At 48.6% G+C, this 23959-nt stretch overlaps 1 protein-coding gene across 1 annotated transcript in view; it reads left to right on the top strand.

The window, feature by feature from the left end:
* Positions 1-23959, top strand: part of CPT1B (carnitine palmitoyltransferase 1B) — a 607650-nt gene that overhangs the window by 425171 nt on the left and 158520 nt on the right. Inside the window, exons 11-12 of the mRNA XM_069629453.1 lie at positions 9112-9297; positions 9856-9961. Of these exons, the coding sequence (XP_069485554.1) occupies positions 9112-9297; positions 9856-9961 (292 nt within the window). The remainder of the gene's footprint in view (positions 1-9111; positions 9298-9855; positions 9962-23959) is intronic.

Raw genomic sequence — 23959 nt, 5'->3', positions numbered from 1 at the left:
AGCCCTCGTCGACGGGAAAATCTCAGTCGTCGACGAAATCTCATACGGGATGTTTGTTGACGAAGATAGCACCGCAAATTACGGAGGAATTGCGGCCTTCCACATTTGAAACTCCTGTCATTGAAAGCAATGTCATTGAGAAGAATACTGAAACTGAACCACTGGTACAGCAATTTTTACCTTTGGGTCACATGACAGAACTTCCGGATGTAATTCTCCAGGAAGAATTCTCTGATGCGGAAGTGATGGAAGAGTCCACCGGTCCCTTACCTAAACAATACAGCCCTCCTTGGCAACCGTCCACGGGAGAATCCGAATACCCTCATGACCCGATACTCATGTTATCCGTGCAGAGGATTGTAGAAGAATTTTACAGGCGGCAAAAGGAGAAGCAAATTCCGATTGATCCCATAGAATCAGGAATTATTCCTAGAGAGTCATCTCCGATTCCAGGCACATCTGGTTGTTCTCCTCACAGGAGTAGACCGCAAAAACGGATGGGATCACCGGAACCTGCTCGAAGACCAAGGAGCAGCACCCACAGTGCTTCACCTACAAGAGTCCCGTCGCCACAGTCATCGCGCAGACCGCGATCTCCGGATGTGGACCCCACTATGGTACCGTCCACCATTTCGGTATCAGACTGGCAGGAGGATCCTTTTAGAGTATTCTCGGAACCAGAAGAAGGAGAAATAACACAGGAGCCAGACGCATCCAGTGAGTGGGATGATTACGTAGTCGAGAAGCCAAGGAGGAGAGACTCGCCGGGCAAGGCCTCACCGCCGGATGATCTCGTCTCTTTCCACACCATTATAGGTAAAGCCGCAGAATTGTTTAAAATTCAGGTTTCTTCTGAGGAAAGGAAATCAGTGCTCTATGAGCACAGGGACAAACGAAGGAGGACAGTGACCACAATTCCTCTCCTCGATACCATCTGGGATTCCGGATCCAAGATCCTATCCACACCCTTATCGACTCCGGCGCTGGTGTCCAGGCCAGAAAAGAAATATAAAGCTCCGGATTCGGCACCTCTTTGTTTGAGAGGTCATACGAAACCAGACTCGGTTATCACAGTGGCGGCCAGAAAAAAACTCGCCAACCCCTCCTCACCGTTGTCGGCACCACCGGATAAGGACGGACGTAAACTGGCAGCCATGGGCAGGAAAGTATCATCTTCTGCATCGCTTACAATCAGAGCGGGCAATGCGCTGGCCATGACCGCAAGGTTCGATCGCGAGCTTTGGCTCTGCATGTCTAAATTGGCGACACAATTACCACCAGAGCTCCAGGAGGAGGCAAAATCGATAATCGCGGATGGTGAAGCAACATCGGATCACATGATCGACGCAGCGGTTGATGTGGCCGAATCAGGCTTCAGGCAGATGGCGCACGGCACAGTGCTCAGAAGGCAAGCCTGGATGAAGGCTACTAACTTTAGACCTGAAGTCCAGGCGCAAATATTAGACATGCCGTTTGATGGACAAGATCTCTTTGGAAAGAAGATAGACGATCATTTGAAGGGAATCAATACAGACACGGACACAGCCAGAGCCATCAGTTCTTTAAAGGACAAAAGTAAGGACCATCGGTCTTTTCGTCCCTTTCGAGGCTCATCTTCCAAGTTCAGAGGATACGGTCGTTCCTCGTATGGTCAAAAAGCACAAGGCGGCACCTACCAAGACAATAAATATCAGTCATCCAACAGATACGCCCATAGAGGCAGACGTGGCTCCGCCCAGGGGAAGTCACAAGGCAAGCAAAACTGACGACCAATGTTTTTCCCCTCTTCACCACACCCCGGTGGGGGGAAGGGTGAGCCAGTTATTCCAGCGCTGGCAATCAATTACATCGGACAAATGGGTGTTACAGGTGATCCAAAAGGGTCACACCTTAGAATTTCTGGACCAACCTCCTTCCCTGCCTCCAACATCTCGCAGAGTGCATATGCTAAGACAGGTCATGTCCGAAGTGCAAAAACTGCTCCAGAAGGCAACAGTAGAACCAGTCCCTTATTCTCAGAGGGGAAAAGGTTTCTACTCCCGATTCTTCCTCGTCAGAAAGAAAAACGGTCAATGGAGACCCATCTTGGACCTGAGGGCACTCAACAAATTTATCAAGCGCATAACATTCAAGATGGTAGCTTTACAAGGGGTGCTACCTTGGTTAAACAAGCACGACTTCTTAGCCACTTTAGACTTGGAGGACGCATACTTCCATATACCGATCCATCCAGCGCACAGGCAGTTCCTCAGGTTCACGGTGGGAGAGCTTCACTTTCAGTTTCGAGTGCTCCCGTTCGGGCTAAAATCGGCTCCGAGAGTTTTCACAAAATGCTTGGCGCCGGTAGCAGCAAGTCTCAGGAGGGCAGGAACGGACGTTTTTCCATACCTGGACGATTGGCTGATAAAGGCAAGTTCCGCTGCAAAGGCTCGCTCGGCAGTGTCGAGGACTGTCAACCTCCTAAAAGAGTTAGGTTTCTCCATAAACCAGACAAAATCCTGCCCTATTCCCAGCAAGGTAGCTCTCTTCCTGGGAGCCGAACTCGATACCAGCATTCCCAGAGTGAGGCAATCCGCAGAAAGAATAGCAGCGATTCTACGCTCAACTTCAAACTTCCTACAGAAAGAGACAACATCCGTATGCTCTTACAAATCCCTATTGGGCATGATGTCATCATGCATATTCCTCATACCGAACTGCAGGCTTCGCATGAGACCTGTGCAGGAAGCTCTGGACCACCAATGGAAACAAGCTTTCGGAGGCTGGGAAGACATTGTCCAGATTCCATCGACGTTGCACAAGGCCCTTCGATGGTGGAATGTTCCGAGGAATCTTCTGCAGGGGATGCCGTTTCAAGCACCGACATCGACCCTTCTGCTGAGGACGGACGCTTCCTTATCAGGTTGGGGCGCTCATCTTGCGGACCTCCAAACCAAGGGCTCTTGGTCGACACAAGAGTCCCAGCTCCACATCAACGTGTTAGAGCTCAGGGCCGTAAGGTTGGCGCTGAAAGCCTTCCTACCGGTTATAGCTGGTCAAGTTCTTACAGTCCAGACAGACAAGACGACCTCCATGCACTATACAAACAGGCAGGGAGGCACGAGGTCACAGATCCTGTCACAAGAAGCCCAACAGCTTTGGGCATGGGCCTTGCACTACGGGGTGCAGATCAGGGCAGAGCATCTTCCAGGAGTGGACAATGTCCTAGCGGACAGGCTAAGCAGAGAATACTCAGCGTCCCACGAGTGGGAGCTGGACGAAAAAGAAACCCAACGGATATTTGCCTTATGGGGCCATCCGCAGATCGACCTTTTTGCCACCAGGAACAACAAAAAATGCAAGAGATTTGCTTCAAGATACCCGGAGCACCAATCACTGGGAGACGTGTTCTCAGTGAATTGGTCGGGGAAGTTCCTCTATGCCTTCCCACCCATTCCCCTCATGTCGAGGGTACTTCGCAGGGTAAAAGAACAGGATTGTTCTTTGATTCTAATTGCACCGGATTGGGCACGGCAAGTCTGGTACCCGACGCTGAGGCACCTATCCTGTCAACCCCTGATTCGTCTCAAGACGCATCAATATCTACTGACGCAACAGAACCGCAAGGTCCTCCACCACGACCCGAGGAGCCTGTCTCTCAAAGCTTGGTTCCTGAGCAGCGCAAACTGATGCACCTAAAGTTACCATCGGAATGCTGGGATATCATCAGGGCCGCTAGAGCCCCGTCCACGCAAGTCACCTACACCAGGAAATGGACCAGGTTTTCCAAATGGTGCGAGACCTCTGCAATCGATCCCCTCACGGCCTCGGTTAATCAGATTCTGCCCTACTTGTTGCACCTGGCTAAGTCAGGGCTCTCACTGTCCTCTATCAAGGTCCATCTGTCAGCCATAGCGGCTTACACAGTAACCGCGGAGACGCAAGCCTTACTTTCCTTACCAGCGGTTAAAATCTTCCTGAAAGGACTGATGCGTACTTATCCGCCTACACCTACACCAGTTCCGGAATGGAGCCTCAACACCGTTTTAACAGCCCTCATGCAACCTCCCTTCGAACCCATACACAGATGCGAAATGAAATTCTTGTCCTGGAAGACATCTTTCCTGATAGCCATCACATCAGCCAGAAGGATCAGTGAGTTACAAGCTTTGTCTTCTGAACCCCCGTTTACTTTGTTCCAGAAGGACCGCGTCATCTTAAGGCCTCACCCGAAGTTCCTCCCCAAGGTACTTTCGGAGATGTCGTTCACTGAGCGCATTGTTTTACCAACCTTTTTCCAGAATCACGCTTCTGAAGCGGAAAGAACATTACATTCTCTAGACGTTGCTAGAGTGTTGAAGTTTTACTTGCAAAGAACCAAGGAGTTCCGCTCCTCAAACCGGCTATTCATTTCTTTCTCTGGCCGTACCAAGGGTCAGCATATATCTAAACAAAGTCTGGCACGCTGGGTATCGTCCTGCATCACCCACTGCCATCAGTTGAAAGGCGACCCTTTAACTAGACCGCCGTCTGCGCACTCCACCAGAGGAAGGGTGGCGTCAACAGCATTCCACGCAGGGGTGGCATTGAAGGACATATGCAGAGCCGCCACGTGGAGCACTCTGCATACTTTCGCCAAACACTACTGCCTGGCTGAAGATACCAACAAAGAAGCTGCAGTTGGACAGGCAGTGCTCCGCCATCTCTTTGTATAAGGTAAGACCAGCCTCCTTTCCCACCTTTCCCGAAGTATGTAACCGTTGTGTTGCTGCATGGTAAAGGTTTAATCAGAAATATGTTTTTCTGTATTTATGCATATATATATATATATAATGGTGGCATGTTTTAACTGCTTGGTATTCTATTCAAGCATCTAAATCTATGAAAGATCCAATGCTGGAGAAGTCTTAGTTACTTACCTGTAACTGTATTTCTCCAGCATTGGTATCTTTCATAGATTCACATGCGCCCGCCCGCCTCCCCTGAGAGGCTGCTTCTATGCTCGGCATCCATCATACTGTAATCTCTACGGTTCAAAATCTGAAGATGGCTGCCGGGGGCGGAGCTTAAGCCCTGCCACCTCATTGGCTGGGGCCATAAAGGACCAAAGTGAGGTGGAGGGACTACACAATGAAATGGCTCATAGACCATAATGGGCTATGTACATGCACTGCTAGGTAGCAATGTGTGTATATTTAAAAAAAAAAAAAAAAAAAAAATTTATTACATTTATCACCGAGGATTCCCAGTCTGACGACGGGGAATATTCAAGCATCTGAATCTATGAAAGATACCAATGCTGGAGAAATACAGTTACAGGTAAGTAACTAAGACATCCCCTTTTACTTCTGTTTGTTACGGATGTCCGGGAACGTCACAACGCTCTCTGATTGGTCCAGAGGCGTCCACGAACCCCGAATGAGGAAATGAGTCAGTGGACCGAACCCAGATATCACTCATTTTTGTTTCGTACTTTTTGGCCCTTGGATGACATTTTGGGGTCGCCAGGGGTCGCAACTGTGACCCCTATGGTCTCCATTGCTTCCCCTAAAAAAAGTTTTTTTTAAATGTTTTCTTTTTTTTAATTGAAGTTCATGGGTTGTGGCCAGCAGCATGTGGCTTGTTGTTTCTGGAGTGATTGGTTTTCTGATAGCTATAGCCGGTAAGATAGCTCAGTGGGTTAAGCGATGGCTGCTGCAATGTGTGTGTGATCTGCAGGTTCGACTTTCACCAAGGTCAACTCAGCCTTTCATCCTTCTGAGGTTGATAAATGAGTACCAACACAGGTTGGGTTATATTGTATGTATATTTGTTGTAAATGAAGCGCTTAAGCGTAAGTGCTATATAATAACACATCATTATCGTTTGGCCTTGGACATCTGCTTTCATTCACAGTGATTTGGTAAAATGAGCCTATACGCACTGATATTAATGATGCATATGGTGATCCATTCTTGTAAGAAATGTATATCATTTTACAGTGATATCATAACCATATTTTTCATAGTCTACTTAGAAACAATGCTTTGTGATGCCACTTCCTGTTTTGTCGAGGGGTGAATGGTCGTTTTCCATCACTTCCTGTGATCTCACTTCGGGGTGTGGTCAAATGACATCACTTCCTGTGATGTCATCAGAGGTCAAGAGACATGTGATGTCACTTCCGCTACCCCTGGCATTTTGGTGAAAGGATGTCCCTGTTTTGGCCATTTAAAAAAACATAAATGACTGGACGGATTCACACCAAAAGCATGCTTTCGGGACCAAGCCGCTGCTCCTGGCTAAATTTTGTGAAAATCCGTACAGCAGTTTGGGCTGTAGGGGCGAGCAAACATTTTTTTCAATTGCATCAATGAGGATTTCCACAAATCTTTGGACAAATCTTTGGACCCCCTATAACTGTTTGGTGAGGTTTCATCCCGGGGATGTAAAGGTATAAGCCGCCTACGTGGAATGTGTGACTTGGCTCAAATGGACTTTCCTACTATAACCATAGAACTGATGCATGCGCATCGTACTAGCAAACTCCTTCGACTTGTATCAAATCAAGTGCAGAATAAATATCAATAATGCGAGTTCTAAACAAAAGTCGTTTAATGACAAAAAATCCCCATGTCCAGTGAGATAAAATCAGCAGAAAATGACACGTTTCGCTACATATTGTCTCATAGCATTAAAATAATGCATGGCATTTTGAATCCTCAAAACATATTTATGCATAATACAAACATGATCCATCTTAATAAAACAGAACATTAAAAGATTCAGGTTTCCCTTAAAATCATGTAAAGTGCATAATATTGTAAAGTGCATAGTGCATAGTGCAAAAACTATTTCGAATTTACAAATGATGCATGGTTCAACAGTTTGTACAATGATCACGTGTTCAAAAACGCATATGACAATATGAACAATTTGGATTTTAAAGACCTCACTCTATGGTGACCCACTATGCATGTTCACTAATCACAAAGTGACAAGTGCATATTGTACGAAAGTGCCTTGTGCTTTCATATACTGTGACACAATTTTGCTCTCCAACAAAAATGACAGTTTGATCTGCTTTTCGTTCATACCACACTGCGACGAGGTCAAAGTCTATTGATCTTGACTGTCGAGTTGGGGTTATGTACTTATGTATAGGAATACCAAAGTTCAAACAAATATCATAGAAATTAGTGAAGTTGCACCTGAGGGAAACATGCCCCAATAAATAAGCTGTATGGACTCAATGCGCGTTTCAATTAAATCAAGCTGGTATTGAGTAGCAATCCGGGTGTCATGGCGTTGGAATGGGCAAATTACATGTATGCACACTGCTCGTCATCGGGAGCATAACGTTATTTATCAATTGACAAGCACAAATCAAGAGGTTATCTGATGACACATGCCAGTGTGACAAGTCATAAGGGGGATACAAGCACTAACATTATGGCGGGAACTATACAGAAAGGCTGTAACGGCATGGGGCTTATGCAACTTTGTTTTTGGCAATAAAATGCCTGAGATGCAACTGGCTGAATTTTCTGTTAAAAGACAGCTATTTTTTTCAGCGCACTTTCATCAGGCGCAACAAGATACTGGGATAATACAATATATTAATAAATTACCCCCAATTGCACTCAATTAAAATGGTGCTGCACTTAATTGATACAGTGTCCAAATGGGCTAATTACATGTATGCTTATGGTTCGGGAGACAGAACACAGCGGTTTGTTCCAATGCATATCGTCCGATTGGGATTTTGTTACGCGACCCTGCTCTGGGTAAAAACACTGCTCAAAAGCCATCTGTTGTGCTGGATGGTAAAGATATCATATCTTTTTGCAGACCATAACTTGCATGACGCTTATCGTCAGGGACATCGTTGCAGAGGTGATAGATTCTAGATCCATTTGGGATGTGATTGACGTTGTGTGCATATTTCAGAATCTACAGATTCAGGTACTCAATTCACGTGGGATTGCTAAAATACAGATGCGTAGTTTTTTAAATAACTGCAATAGGTGGCATATATGATTCTGACTATTCTTTTCAGATATTCAGAAGATAGAATTGGGTTGTCGGTGATTTGCCACATTGGACTTATGTTTCTGAAACAATAGCTCTTATTCCCTGGTAAGGATGGTACACCTCGGGCGGAACTCACTTCTTGTGTGTTCATGACAGCAAGGTTCACCAGTATTTTACGCTGGGTATACTAATCCTTGCTTTGTTTTCTTTCTCCCATCCCTTCCTCCCTTGCAGGCTGTATTTATAGCGCACCATCATGCTATAATTATGTAACAAATCAAATTGTATTAAATCACGTGGATTATGTGATGCAATTTAACCATTTGATGACGACGCATGCTGTTTACCATTTGTTCTACTCTCTGGGTATTCACCGCTTTCGGGTATTTGCTTTTGGTTTATATTACTTGCGATCTGGATGGTGACTTGAATTGATGTGTACAGCCTTGAAAAAGACAGATGTAAGGTCGAAACGCGTGCTGGCTGTTTCGTACATCTTTTTAATTTGTGAAAGGGATTAGAGCACCATTGGCTGTTGATGCAGTTATCGGAAAAAAACGGTCTGTTATTCATGTGGTACCAGAGTTCCAGTTCGTTTGTTTTTTCAAAAGATAAATATGACATTCACCCGAGTGACGCCATAAACAGTATTGGGCTTAGAAATACTTGTGTACAGGTGTGTTATAAATGACTTATATCATATCACGTCATGACTCATAGGATGGCATGGACGCGTGCAGAGGTTTAGGCGCTGTAAGGTCCCTGGGTGCTTCAAAAGGAACTCCATGCACAGCGGGGTATTCTCTTTTTCTTGAACATGAATAGTCTTGGAGTTGTACGCATGTCTGTTGGGATGTTGTTCCAGAGTACTGGTTCTTAACAGGAGAAAAAGGCATGTTATATGGTCATCTTTTTCAGGAATTTGTTATTTTCCGGTATTGGGATCTTCATTCTTTGCAATCGTGTTTGACCCTGGAAATGTCTATCTTTCTCTGAGTCTGTACTTCTTTCTCCCTCAAATTTATTTTCTTCTTCCTTCCATCATCTCCCTTTACCAGTTGTATTCTCTGTCTCTTTACGTAAGTGTCCCTGATGATCCCTTTTATTCTGTCTCCTCAGAATTCCATGGGCGAAGGCTCGTGCAGAATTCTTCAAACAAGGGAGAAACAAGGCGTCCCTGGATGCCATTGAGAATGCTGCCTTCTTCATGTGTCTAGATGAGGAGTCCCACGGATATGAGAAGGGGAGGGACAGGTCTCTGGATGGATATGCTAAGTCCCTCCTTCATGGGAAATGCTATGACCGGTAAAAATGAACAGCATCTCCCTCTTTGAGCATTTGTGTGCATTATCACACCATCTAATTCCCTCTCTCTCATTCGCTCTATCTCTTTCTCTCTCCCTCTAACTCTCTTTCGCTCACTCTCTCTGTCCCTTTCTCTCCCTCTAACTCTCACTGACTCATTCTCTTTCTCTCTCCCTCTCGCACTCACTGTCTTTCTCTCTCTTTCCCTCTCTCGCTCTCTATGTCCATTTCTCTCTCTATCTTTCTCTGTCTTTCTCTCTCCATCTCTCTTTCGCTCGCTCTCTCTGTCTCCTTCTCTCTCTCTAACTCTCACTGACTCCCTCTCTTTCTCTTTCTCTCTCCCTCTAACTCACTGTTTTTCTCTATCTCTGTTTCTCTGTCTTGCGCTCTCTCTTAATCTATCTCTCTCCCTCTAACTCTCACTGTCTTTCCCTCTCTCTGTCTCTCTCGCGTTCTCCCTCCTCCTCTCTGTCTCTGTCTCTCTCTCTCTGCCTCGGTCTCTTCACTTGCACTGCTAATCCTTAATTCTTACCTTCCTGTTTCTGCTGCCGTTTTCAGGTGGTTTGATAAGTCCTTCAGCCTTGTGGTCTATCAGAATGGTAAGCTTGGTGTGAACGCTGAGCACTCCTGGGCAGACGCCCCCGTCGCTGGACACCTCTGGGAGGTAAGATGGGGAAAGAATGGTCAGAAACTGTGAGAGGATGGAAGGCTGGCAATGAGAGAAGGTGGCACTGTGTGGCACGTGTCACTCGGGCAGTGCCGATCCTGGGTAGACAGATATCATCAACAAAGATAATTTCTCAAGGACTCTGTAATGCAATAAAGCTATCTTAGAGGAGTAGGGGTCTTTACACACTTCCCAAGCTTACCTTCTATGTCAATCAGAGTACTTATCCCTCTCATAAGCTTACATCAATAGAGTAGCCTCATATAGCAGTCAGGGAATGATGTGATCTACAGTCCCAATGCTGAGTTAGTATTAATAATCGGGCTGGCCCAAGCAACAGCTTGGTCTAGTAACCCTCCCATCTTCTTAGAGCAATAGACGCTTGTGAAATGGCAGCCGGAGAATAATGTGGTCTGTAGTCCCAGTGCTGGTTTTAGTACTAGAAAATGGGCCGGCCACACCAGCAGCTTGTTCTAGTATTTTTTTGTATTTATTGAAGAAGCACAAGGTGCCATTTCAAACAGAAATGACTTACAAAGTAAGCATTGGCATTGCAGAAGCATTCCTAGGAGGGGGAGATGTAACATAAGAGTATTGATTGTTTTAGTGAGGTATACCAGATAGTGAATAGTAATGGTGGGAACATGTACCAGGGGCAGGATCAAGAGGACATCAAAATATGTTTTACTTTCCGCGCCTGGGGCCAGAATTCACATATTTACAAATCACAGAGTGGCCCTGAAGGCAGAACGTGGGAGAGGTGGGTCGGGCATTTAGTTTAGATAGGAGTTTGGAAGGGTTGGGGGCTCCATACATCAACGGAAGAGATGGCTTTGATGGCCGAGGGGGAGCAATTCAGTGGAGTGGGACAAGTAGGGAAAAGGAGAAAAAGTAGGAAGCTGCACAATGGAGTGAGGTCTGATATGTTGTAAAGAGAAGAGGAGTGGAGAGCTTCACAGGGTGAATACAGTGAGATACAGTCAGCGAGGTAGTGGGGGGCAGTGCCATTGGTGGATTTATAGAGGAGTGATAGAAATGTAAAGAGTGAGCGATTTTGCATGGCGGGTCATCCAGCATGATGACAGTAGTTAGAGGTGGATCTGAATAGGTTGAAAAGGGTGCATGATGCAAAGATGAAGACTTTTTTGAGGGAGCAAAACAGTACAGGGGTAGACCACAAGGTAGGTGTGTGCAGTAGTCGAGTTTGCTGAGCACAAGAGTAGAGATAAACATTTTAATTGAGTGGTGCGTTAAGTATGGATACATTTCTCTGATTGTTAGGAGATTAGGTGTGGCTGCAGTGACTGTGATGAACTGGAAGAGTTTCATGTCGCTGTCAAAGAGAACCCCAAGGTTTCAAGGCGTGAGTGAGGAGGGGAGAAAGAGAGGGTAAAGTAGGGTTGGCCTTGGCGGCAGGGCAAAAAATGACTTCCATCTTTGTGGAGTTGAGAATGAGGCAGTGTATGACCATCCAGAGGTGGATGGAAGTTAGGCATTTGGTTATGTGTTCAGAGATTGCAAGGTTGCAGGAGAGGAAGGAGAACAAGAACTGAGTATCATTAGAGAAGAGGTAATAGTTAAAACCAAAGGGAAAATTTAGTTTGAAGTGGGGCTTTGACTGATCGTTCAGCAAATCCCTATTGGGAGTTATGTCAGGTAGGAAGTACCGGAGTTCCGTGAGATGGAGACAGAGATCAGAGAGATAGAATGGTACATTTCTCCAGCATGGGGTCTGGCATGGATTCACATGCTCATGAATATTCCCCGTCGTCAGGCCGGGAATCCTCGGTATAGAAAAAATCAGTATCAGTTTCGTTTCTGATCTGGTCTCTGGGTCATACTGCCCCCAGCCAATGACTGCCCTCTCCCTAAGCCCCTCCCCTGGCAGCCACCCTCAGATTTTTACCGCACGTTCAAGTGTTGGGAGTCCTCGTGCTTAGCTCTCGAGCTTTTGCTGCTTTTTCGTGCTTTTTTCAGGAGATTTTCTCATTTTTTCGGTTAAAAGAGCCTCAAGCTCCATCGTTTCTACTTCTGATCAACGGCGATCCGTTTCGGAGTTTTCTACGCCCCTCAAGGGTGAAGATTTCGTCGAGTTACGCTTTTGGAGGATTCCAGAAGTTCCGAGGCCTACCCCGGACATGGCCCAGGAGAAAGGGAGCTTGACGCCCAGCAAGCTATTCAGGACCTGCCCTGGAGGCCAGCTTCAGAACGTTTTCAAGGAGGACGAGCATTCGTTATGCCTCTACTGTCTCCATGAGGACAAGACACACAAGGAAAAGGACTGCGCGTTTTGTGGAAACATGTCGGAGCGGACCATGAAGGATCGCCACCTCCGTCTCGCCAACTGGCTGGAAGGTAAGAGCCCGCCAGGCGAGAAGAAGAAGAAGTCCGAGCGGTCTTCTAAATCCTGTGAGGGTCGTCTGGCGACGGGGGCCCAACAAAAGGCTAAGCATCGCGAGTCCGCGGGCACTGGGAGCGCCGAACGGTCGGGCTCCTTGGCTGCCAGGCAGGGCGCACCCTCCCCGGCGCCATCGACCATGAGCCAACGCTCTGGCTCGGGTAAGAGGAAGTCCGAGAACCCGGCGACGCTTCTGGAGAGGCCCCGGTCGATCTCGAAGACTCCGGCAGAGGGGGAGCGAGGCTCAGACCCTCCCCCGAAGGTGAAGGCCCCGGGCGTACAGAAGGTGACGTTGGCCGTGATTCACCCTGCTAGGACCTCGATTGAGGATGTCGCCGCGGCCCTGGCTCATCCTGTGGAGGCTACACCAGTGGAGGCGCCCTCAGGTACCAGAGTCTCCCTGCCACCGCGGAGGGAGTCGTCTTTCAGGCCCATCGAGAAGACCCCCACGAAGTCCTCGTTGGAAAAAAGGGGGGAGGGGGTGGTGGCCGTCGTGGATACGGACACGACCTCTGAAGAGGAGCTCATCCAAGTCGTGGAGGAGACACAGCCCATCGGGAGGGATCCCGACGAGGGCGACGACGAGGGCGACGGTGACGCAGACGAGGCTCCTCCAGAGCCCTCGCGCCTGTCGTTTACGGCGCCGCAGGACACCTCGGCGGCCATTTTGTCAGCCATCCTGTCCTTATGCTCGGAGATAAGGACTAGGTTGCCCCTTCCCCTGACGGAGGAGCCTGAGCCGGACCTGACGGAGGATCCGGAGCCAGGACGTTCGGGGAGCCCACCGCCTAAGAGGAGGAGGACGCATCCTAGGCCTCCTCTCCCACCTCTGCGGCCTTCTCTGCCTTCCCCCCGGTCCACTACCCACGGGGATGATACAGGCATGGACACGACTACGACGGGTACGGATGACGACGGAGGCGACGACGGGACGTGTCCCCCGTCGCCCCCTGCCCGGGCGTCCCCGCCCGACGAGATTGGATCCTTCCATGCAATGATCTCCAGGGCATCCGAGCTCTTCCAGCTCTGCCCCGAGGAAAAGAAGAAGGAGGGGTTCCTTTACCAGTGGCGCAAGGCTAAAAGGAAGACGGTCCTCTCCGTACCGCTTCTTGATGACATCTGGGATGAGGGGCTCGCCCTCCTCAAGAACCCTGCCACGGCTCCTGCGAAGAGGGACCGGTACGAGAAGAAGTACCGGGTTCCTGACGCTGCCCCCTTGTGCCTTAGAGCGGAACCTACCCCGGACTCGGTTGTCTCGGCGTTGGCCAAGAAGAAAGCGGGGGAGGCATCGGCCTCGACTTCAACCTCCCCTCCGGGCGGCGAGGGTAGGACACTGGATGCGATGGGACGACGGGTCATCTCATCTGCAGCGACGACCATCAAGGCGGCCAACGCCCTGGCCATCGTAGCCCGCTACGACAGGGAGTTGTGGTTTAAGATCGCCCCTCTGTTGGACTTCCTTCCGGATGCCAAGAGGGCTGAGGCCCTGGAAATCTTGCAGGAAGGTGGGCTTGCCTCGGACCACGCCATTACGGTGGCTACGGACATCGCCGACACCGGTTTCCGTCAGTTGGGCAACAGCGTTTGCCTGAGACGACGAGGATGGCTCAGGGCGACGGATTTCCGCCAGGATGTTCAGACCAAGGTTTTGGACATGCCCTTCGAAGGGAACAACCTTTTTGGCAAGGCGGTTGATGAATCCCTTCAGGCGATCAAGACGGACACGGAGACGGCCCGTGCGCTGGGGGTGCTCCAACAGCGACGGCCATCCTTTTGGAGCTCCGGAGGCAGACAGGGTGCCTCCAAGGGAGCCGGCAGCAGCTCCTCTACTTACTGTCAAGCGGCAAGGTCTTCGTCGCAGGAGGCCTACAGGGGACGCGGCAAGTCAGGTGGATCCCGCCGTCGTCGCCAAGGCGGTCAAGGAGGCAAAGCGGCCTCCAAGCAGGATTGAACCGTCCATCGGGTCGGGCTCCGCCGAAGCACCCCGGTGGGAGGCCGGCTGACGAAGTTCGTCGGCGTGTGGGAGTCCATCTCCACCGACCGTTGGGTGCTGGACGCCCTGGCCCTGGGGCACGCCCTCGAGTTCCAGAAGAGGTGCCCCCGCATTCCTCCCATGGCCAGGAAGGAAAATCACGTCCCTCAACTGCTGTTGGAAGTACGGGCGATGCTCAGGAAAGGTGCCATCGAGCTTGTCCCGAAGAGGCTTCGGGGCTCCGGAGTTTACTCAAGATACTTCCTAGTGAGGAAGAAGACAGGAGGATGGCGTCCCATCCTGGACCTGCGACGACTAAACAAATACATCAAGGCACAGAAGCTCCGGATGGTCACCCTCCAGCACGTGCTGGGACAGCTGGAGGAGGGCAATTTCCTGTCGTCGTTGGATTTGGAGGATGCTTACTTCCACATCCCTATTCTAAAGAGGCACTGAAAGTTCCTCAGGTTCGTGGTCAAAGGGCGGCACTACCAGTTCAAGGCCCTCCCGTTCGGATTAAAATCGGCGCCCAGGGTGTTCACCAAGTGCCTAGCACCGGTGGCGGCACGGCTGCGCCTGCACGGGATCCACGTCTACCCCTACCTGGACGACTGGCTCATACGGGCAAGGACAAGGGAGCTCGCCGTGGAACACACTGCGAAGTCCGTCCAGCTGCTCACGGACCTGGGGTTCTCCATCAACTTTCCAAAATCCCACCTGGTCCCGTCGCAAGTCGCCCTGTTTCTGGGAGCACAGCTCGACACAGTGGCGTGGCGGGCCTCACCGTCGGAGGAAAGGATAAGGACCATCCTAGGAAAGGTGCAACGTCTACTGGCCACGGACGTGGCCAAAGTGAGGTCTATCAAGTCCCTCCTCGGAATGATGTCCTCCTGCATTTATCTGGTGCCCCATTGCAGACTTCGGATGCGGCCCTTGCAAGAATTCCTCGACGCCCACTGGATCCAGACGACGGGCAGCTTCGAGGACAGGATCTCGCTCGACGAAACGTTCCGTCAGGCGATACGATGGTGGGGTGTCCGCGCTCATCTGACAGCGGGAACAGGCTTCCTAGCCCCGGCCCACCAGGTGACGGTGACGACGGACGCCTCCCTGGAAGGTTGGGGAGCGCACACCAGGGGCCTCCACGCGAGAGGCCTTTGGTGCTCGGAGGAGAAGACTCTCCACATCAACATCTTGGAGCTCCGCGCAGTGTTCTGGGCCCTCAGGTCCTTCCTTCCGTCCCTCAAGGGCAAGGTGGTGAGGATCTTCACCGACAACACCACCACGATGTTTTACATTCGGAAGCAGGGCGGATCCAGATCCCCTGCCCTGTCCAAGGAAGCCCAGGATCTGTGGCATTGGGCCGACTCACTCAGCAGGGAGCTGCGCTCGTGCCACGAGTGGGAACTGCGCCAGGATCAAGTGGACCGACTCTTCCGACGATGGGGCAAACCCCAGATCGATCTCTTCGCGACGGCGGCGAACTCCAAGTGCCGGAGGTTCGCCAGCAGGTTTCCCCAACCGAGGAGCATGGGCAATGCTTTCTCGTTCCCCTGGGACGGCCTGTTCCTTTATGCATTCACGCCGTTGCCGTTGCTACTCCGGCTCATCAACCACCTCAAGAGGTCCCGGTGCAGGATGATCCTCGTCGCACCGGCGTGGCCGAGGCAGATCTGGTTCCCGGACCTTCTGGACTTGTCAGCGTCCGCACCAGTCAAGCTACCGACGGACGCGGATCTTCTCTCCAGAGAAGGAGGCGCCATTCTTCATCACGAACCAGAGTCGCTGAACTTGCAGGCCTGGCTCCTGCAGCACTAGAGTTTGGAGGATACGACATCCCGGCCGACTGCAGAGAGGTTCTTGCAAAGGCCAGGGCATCCTCAACTCTCAAGTGCTATGGACACAAATGGAAGAGGTTCTCTGTCTGGTGCCGAGCACAGAAGATTAACCCTCTGCGAATTACGGCCCCTCAAGTACCTACTGTCTTTGGCCAAGGCTGGCCTATCTCACGCCTCCATCAAGGTACATCTGGCTGCCGTCTCAGGTTACGCCAGAACTACAGGACGGGCGTCCTTGTGGTCTCATCGTCTGGTGAAGGAATTTATGAAAGGACTGTTCCGATCATGCCCGCCGGTGAAGGCCCCTGCCCCGGCGTGGGAGCTCAACGTGGTACTAACTAGGCTCATGGGAGCCCCATTCGAGCCTATGCATTCAGTGCCTTTGAAGTTTCTGTCGTGGAAGACAGCATTCCTCGTGGCCATCACCTCTGCACGACGAGTGGGAGAGATCCAGGCCCTGTCTTGCAAGCCTCCATAATTGACTTTTCACGACACAAGGTTGGTGCTGAGGACGCACCCCTCCTTCATGCCCAAGGTGCCGTCGGACTTCCACCTCAACGAGCCCTTGGTGTTGCCAGTTTTCTTCCCGTCGCCTTCGTCGCCGGCTGAGAGGACTATGCACTCGCTAGATGTGGCTAGAGCGCTGAAGTTCTACGTGGACCGCACAAAGAGTTTCCGGAAGACATCACAGCTGTTTGTGAACTTTGGACCTGTGAATCAAGGGAAGGCTCTCGAAGACTTCCATTTCCAGATGGCTCTCCGGCTGCATCATGCACTGTCACCGGTTGGCAAACCGACCGCTGCCCGGCCGTCCGAGAGCCCAATCGACCAGAGCGATTGCTGCTACTATGGCGTTTCTGTCTGGTGTGCCCCTGCTCGACATCTGCAGGGCTGCTACGTGGAGGTCGACGCACAACTTCACGAGATTCTACTGCGTCGACCGGGATTCCAGGGAGGAGTCCAGAGTCGGCCAGGCAGTGCTGCGCAACCTGTTCGCCTAAGGTGAGCCTGGTGAGGAGGTAAGAGTTGCTTAATGTTGAGTTGTTGTATTGCTTGATATTGAGCCTTGTGCCACCTCCCGTGGTTGTGCATGTGTATACTGCTATGTATTCTTATATTCATGAGCATGTGAATCCATGCCAGACCCCATGCTGGAGAAGGAACAAATTACTTACCTGTAACTGATGTTCTCCAGCATGGGTCTGGCATGGATTCACATGCGAACCCTCCCACCTACCCCTCTGCGGCTCTTCACTTGGTCATACTGCCACTTCACGTGCTACCAAATCTGAGGATGGCTGCCAGGGGAGGGGCTTAGGGAGAGGGCAGTCATTGGCTGGGGGCAGTATGACCCAGAGACCAGTGATTGGTTACTACTGAGAAAGACAGATCAGAAACGAAACCGATACTGATTTTTTCTATACAGAGGATTCCCGGCCTGACGACGGGGAATATTCATGAGCATGAGCATGTGAATCCATGCCAGACCCATGCTGGAGAACAACAGTTACAGGTAAGTAACTTGTTCCTTACCTTGAAGTAAGGGGGGAAAGAGTTTGAAGGATTGTGGCATGGGCCTCAGTGTCAAATTAAGCAGAATAGTCAAAGGGGATGGGAAGAGAGGATAGGTGAGAGTGGTGGACAGTGGTAAGAAAAAGGGCAATTCGTATGAGAGCTGCCTCATTGCAGTGCTTGGACTGGAATCCAGATTGGAGAGAGTCTGTAAGTGCATGTACCTAAGGATAGTTCACTATGTGGCAGAAAACAACCCCTCGATTTGTGTAGGGAAGGAGAGAGACAGACATGTAGAATAAGGAGCACCTGGTTCCTTTAGGAGAGGTATGACTGCTATTTTTTATAATAGGTAGGAAAGATAACAGTTTAGAGGGAGAGGTTGACTTTTGGAGCCGTGAGCGAAGGTGATAGATTCCTTAACGATTTCTGGATGAATATGGTCAATCGGAGCACAGGATGGTTTGGCAAAGGGAAGGATATGTAGGGGAAATGAAGGAGAAGTGAGATGGAGAGGAACGTGTGGGGATTAAGGGAGGAAGGGTGAATGAGGGATACATTGGGGCAGATAGACAAAGGGTGTCCCATATTTTGGTGATTTTAGTGGATATGTAGGAGACAAGGTCTTTGGTGGGGAGAGTGAAGCAAATAGGGCTGACATGATTGGTATGACCCCTACCTCCAGAGCCTTCCCTACACCCCCAGGGGAGTGTCCAAGTTTCACCCCGAAACCCCCCCCCCCCGGCCCCACCCCAGCAGATCTGTGGTAGCAGTAGGGGTAGGGAAAAGCATGTACCTGTCACTGTGCAACAGTAAAGAGATCAGGCAACAACCCCTGCTGATTACCAATGTCACAATATATTTTTATTGATAGTCCACTGCCCAAACGTTCCAGTAACCACTCGTGTGTATTAAAAGACATGTACCATATTTAACACATCAATACACAATGCATTTAGATAGATGCCCCATTTTTTAAGTACATATTCAAATATTTGTCACAGAACACTCAGTAATGAACACTCAATGAATGCTTTTCAGGCTGTCATGTAGAAAAGTAAATCTTTTAATTATAAGAACTAAGTAATAAAGGAACATTGCTATTATTATTGTCACCATGCACAACACACTTAAAATGCAAAAAGTAATTACTAAAAAAGCTGAAATCATCATCATTGTCTCCACCTCTTAATCAAGGCTAAGACTGATCAGCATTCACCGCAAAATCATAGTCACCTTAAAAAAACAACTACTTGCCTCACCAGGTCCTGATAGGCTACCTCACAAATCATGCCAGGCAATCTCCATAGAAGCACCTGCCTCACCAGATCATGATGGGCGATCCCATAGAAGCATCTCCCTCAAGCAGTACCTCTATACATCTCTCAATGGGATATTTGTGAAGGCTAAAAGTCCTCTCATACTCACTAACTGTAGAAGGTAGAGAGATGAGAGCTGCATACGATTGGATCTCTGAATCAGTTTACAGAATCTAGGAAAGAATTCCCAAAACATGGCCGAAATATGAAAAACAAGTTATCAGAGCACTATCAGAAAAGTTTAAAAACTAAGGAAAAAAGCATCAAAAGAATTACATTTTTCATTTGTATGTATGGTGCCAGTGTGTAGCCCATTGTCAGTTCCCTTGGATTCTGCCACCCCTGTGTCCAGACTCTCCACCTCCTTCTCCTCACCTGAGAGACTGGATCCGGAACTGGAAGGTATCTGGGGTCTGCGGGCTCTGTAATCCGTCCTCTTCTTTTTTTTATGAAGCACTTGCCTGACCCGGGAGAAAGCCACAGTGGAATCTGACCAACTGGACCCCACTGGGACCTCCTTCCCAGGAAAGACCAATTTGGGGAAAAAGCCTGAGTAAGGCACAAAAAAACCCAATGCAGATAATGTATGGTTGGTGGCTCCTCCTCAGTACCAATGGAAGATGGGCTCCGGTGGATTCGAAAGGTAGGTATCCGTAATGGAAGGGGTAACGGAAACCAATGGAAAGACGGACAACAGCGGCCAGGCCGCAAGGCGCAAAGAAACCAGCAAGACAAAAGCGAAAGTAAGAAGAGGTGGTCCGAGGGCAGAACAACGGAGTAGCTGACAAAACAGGTAAGCAATGAAGGCAAGTAGCGAGAGGAGAAATCGAGAGAGAGAAAAAGGCAAAAATGGAGCGGACCTCAGGGTGTGGCGGAGAAGAGAGAGAAGGAGTGAAAGCTGAGCGTGGCTCAGGCAAAGAAGGAAAAAACTAGCGTTAAGCAGCCAAAAAAGTTACGGCAAGCAAGCTAACTGACCGTAAAGGTTGCAACGTGAAGAATCAGGTGTGGGCATGGCTTATGAGCTATGGCGTTAGCAACAGCAAGACTAGACCGCTGCTAACATCGCTCTGCAGCGTAATGGAGCGTTCAATGGCTTCCCATCCTGAACGTGTGCTATTAGCGCCACGGAGTGAGGCGCATGACACCCATCCAGAACTGGGCCTGCTGCTTAGGTGGTGAGCTGATGTGCCTTTGGGAGGAAAACCAAAATTATTCTCATGCAGCTCAATCAAAAATTGAAGTTCTACTCAAAAGTCAATAGACAGAGTCCTTTCAGACTAAAAATGCCTTAAAACAACCAGAAGTCCAGATCAATAACTTTAAAATTCAGTAAAAGAACAAAGAGGGGGTTGGCCCCTCTCTTCTGTAAAGCCTCTGTCTTCTCCTTCTAGCCCTTTGTCTTGTCTTCTGCTACCTCGTCTAGCTCCATCACCGAACAACTGTGTGTGAGGCTTGAAGCCTATTTTATATATACTATTCGGACATTCACTGTTCTACACCTACAACCGCCAACGTTTCTTCTCAGAGGGGAGGGGGAGAAGCCTGCCCCTAGCAGTGATATCAGCAAACAGCATCGATTTTATGTACACTGCAGCAAGGACGAACTCATCATCCAGCAGTAAAAATCTGGCTAAACAAAAATATCAGTGAACAGCATCAATCTTGTGTAACCTATCGCAAGGACGACATTGTCATCCAGCACTAAAAATCTTTCCAAACAAGATTGTCTGCAGACAGCATCAATCCTGTGTAAACTACAGCAAGGATGTTGTTGTTTAGTTCTTCTGCAGTGCTTCGTTTCTTTTGCATTGTTATCTCTTGTTTTCTTTTTATTTGAACATTGGCTTTTGTCCCAGAAAAATCCTATAGAGTAAAGAACGGCTTTGTGTATACAAAAAAACCGTAGTGTAGCAGGTCAAGGTTGCTGGCACTCAGCCAAGTTTCTCGCACAGGACACTGATGTAATTTAATTTAACTTTACTAATGCAGATTCTCACGTTTTACTAAATATTAACCTGCATTGCATTTTGCATTAGCATCAATGTTGGGCATACGGCTTGTTTTTTGTTTGTTTATTGATTTATATGGTGCACCAAACCCGGGGGTATCTGGGCGCATTGCAGCAAGGTTACAACTTAGCATAAACGAGGTTACAGGTAATGAATACAATGGGCCTCATTACGACCCAGACATTACTTACTAAAAGTGAGACATACAACAATAGGATTAACAAATCTAGCTCCAGTACAAAGTAATGTCTCTTTTTTTATATTTAGCTGAAATATTCAGCAGGTTAGTTTTATTCTCCACAGTGTGAAGGCGTTTCCAGAGGACTTCCAATTTCCTTTTTTCAGCCTGCAAGGCTTTTAGTTGAGGTGTGAACCATGAATTCAGGTGAGCTCTAGGTTTGCCTTTGCGCATTTTAAGCAAGGCAATGATGTCTAGAGCTTTAGTCATCGTGGAATTATAGACATCTACTAGTGTGTCTGGATCAACGGTGTCCGTCAAAGAGTTGAGGATAGGGATTACATGTGGTAAGATTGTGTCCACAGTAATATTCCGTTTGTTCCTAGTGAGGAGTAGAGGCGCTGTTAGGTAAGTCTTAGTTATGAGGATATTGGCTGGAAGAATGAAGGACAGTAGGTGGTGATCTGTTCAGGTTTGGGGTACAATAGACGTGATTACAGTTTTGCAGTTAAGATCAGCATCCCAATCTAAAGTTCTGCCTTTATCATGGGTGGGCTGAGTAACTGAGTGGGACCGACTTCGGTAAGGGCATTGGACACTGCTAACGCTTGCTGGTCATTAGGGTCGTCGAAGCCTAGGTTAAAATCTCCTAACAGTAGTATTTGTGAGGAGGCTTTAGTGTTATCAGATAGTATTGTCATAATATCTTCCTCTCAGGTCTAAGTTAGACTTAGCAATGATGGCAATGCCACCACCTCTAGTGTCTGCTCTATCAGCTCTTATGATAGTGTAGTTGTCTGATACTGCAAGTAAGAGTGAGGGACCTGCTGCTGCATGAAGCCAAGACTCCATTATTGCTAGGAAGTCAAGGTTTTCAGCCGTGATCAGGTCAGCTATGTCGGTAGCATGCGCCACCATTGATCTATCGTTGATTAACGCCCCTTGGATGGTTTGTGTATTGGAATTCGTGAGAATGGCACTAGATGTACTCTGTTTCAATCTTTTATTATTGTAGTCCATAGTTTTGGACCTATGATTGCTACGTGTAGCTCTATTTTTGGTTGCGGCATTAATTTTGGAACTATGGTTATTCCTAATGGGTGGTATATTTACTTTATTTAAGGTATTGATGGATGGCTCATAGCGTTTAAGTAGTTTGGAGCCGAGTCTGTTGTTTCTAACTCTTGTCGGGCAAGGTTTGTTAGGTGCAGATTTGATAGGATGACAGTTAAACCATTGGTTAGCGGATAGTAAAGGGTCAGGGCTTCCAGAGCAGATGTTTTCTGTTTTAGAAGACTTAGTAACTCATTTCAGCTTGGGTAGGAACTTGGTGGGCCTTATAGTTGTATGCTGGCAGTCATGCTTAAGTGACGGCAAGACCGTTGTGGGTTTGATCCCGGGTAAGATTGGACATGGTTGGATACTGAAGGTTTGTATGTGTACAGTGTGCAACTATGGTTTGCTGGCTAGTAGCCAGAGGGGAGCATACCATTATTAACAATAGTGGGGTGGAGACATACATAGTACATGTAGTAGGCCACTGTGAGTAGCTAGGGCGTAGTTTAGTTTAGTTTATTTATTTGTACTGCGCGCCGAACCCTGGGGTAACTGGGCGCCGGAGACTTAGAGACAGTTACAACATGGCCAAAATATACAATACAGACTGTGATAAAACAACAATAGGTGTAGCAGACCGGGTTACAAGGTGGTCAACAGAGACATGCGGAGAGGAAGTACATTAAGCAGCGTTTTTGTTGGAAAGTAGAGGATCAGGGTGTATAATCACACTATTCAGCACAGGAGTAAATGAAGGGAATGCTATATATGCATGGGCCGAGGATTTGAGCAACATAAAGCTTATGCAATCGTGATTACATAGGCATACTAGACCTCATTTAGGCAGCATAAATGAATGCAATTGTGATAACATAGGCATACTAGACAGCATTTTGGGCAGCATAAAACGAATGCAATTGTGATAACATAGGCATACTAGACAGCATTTGGGCAACATAAAACTAATGCAATCGTGATTTCGTAGGCATGCTAGATGGTAGAATGTAAGCGCATAGAGCGGGCGTGGACCAATACGTCAGCACAGGGCTAATACATAGATGATAGCATAGGCATACTAGACTGTGTCGGCCTTAAACTTATGGGCCAAGGCCTCACTAGGCAAGTAGATGTAAAGAGGCACTCTGCGGAAATACTGTGATGCGCACAGTAAAGCATTTGGAATTAGAGTCTTAGCCTCATAGGCAAGTAGACATAGACGGCAAACAAGGCACACTCAGGAATAGCAGTAAGAAGCACACTGTGCGCAATGTAGTATTTAACCATAGAAGTCCGAGCCTCAGTAAGCAGATAGATATAAATGGCACACTCAACCGTGATCCTATGATAAACACGGTGCCGTGTTTAATGTTGCAGTCATGGCCTCGCAGGACACGTGGCAACGTAAGGCGCACTAGGCCATAACAGAGTAGCACATATCATAAAGTAATTCACCCTAATGGTCACAGCCTCCCAGGGCACGCAGCAGAGGAGAGGCATGCTCAGGCTCAAACAATATACCGCTTTAAGCATGGCTGACATGGTTAGGCATGAAGTTACATGTCAGGGCAGTTCCTGGGGGCGGAAATCCTTGGCCTGGATGGTCTTGGATAGTTTGTGAGGCTGTTAGCACAGAGCAGAAACAATATTAGTTTGCGAGGGGGATTTGGCTGTAGTGAATGCTGTGGTCGGGGCCATCAGGGAGTTCTTGTAGGC

Source organism: Ambystoma mexicanum, chromosome 12, assembly GCF_040938575.1.
Source record: "Ambystoma mexicanum isolate Mex_15411 chromosome 12, UKY_AmexF1_1, whole genome shotgun sequence".
In the NCBI taxonomy this organism is placed as follows: domain Eukaryota; kingdom Metazoa; phylum Chordata; class Amphibia; order Caudata; family Ambystomatidae; genus Ambystoma; species Ambystoma mexicanum.
Note: the sequence above shows the minus strand (reverse complement) of the source record. Positions and strands in the feature narration are given on the sequence as shown.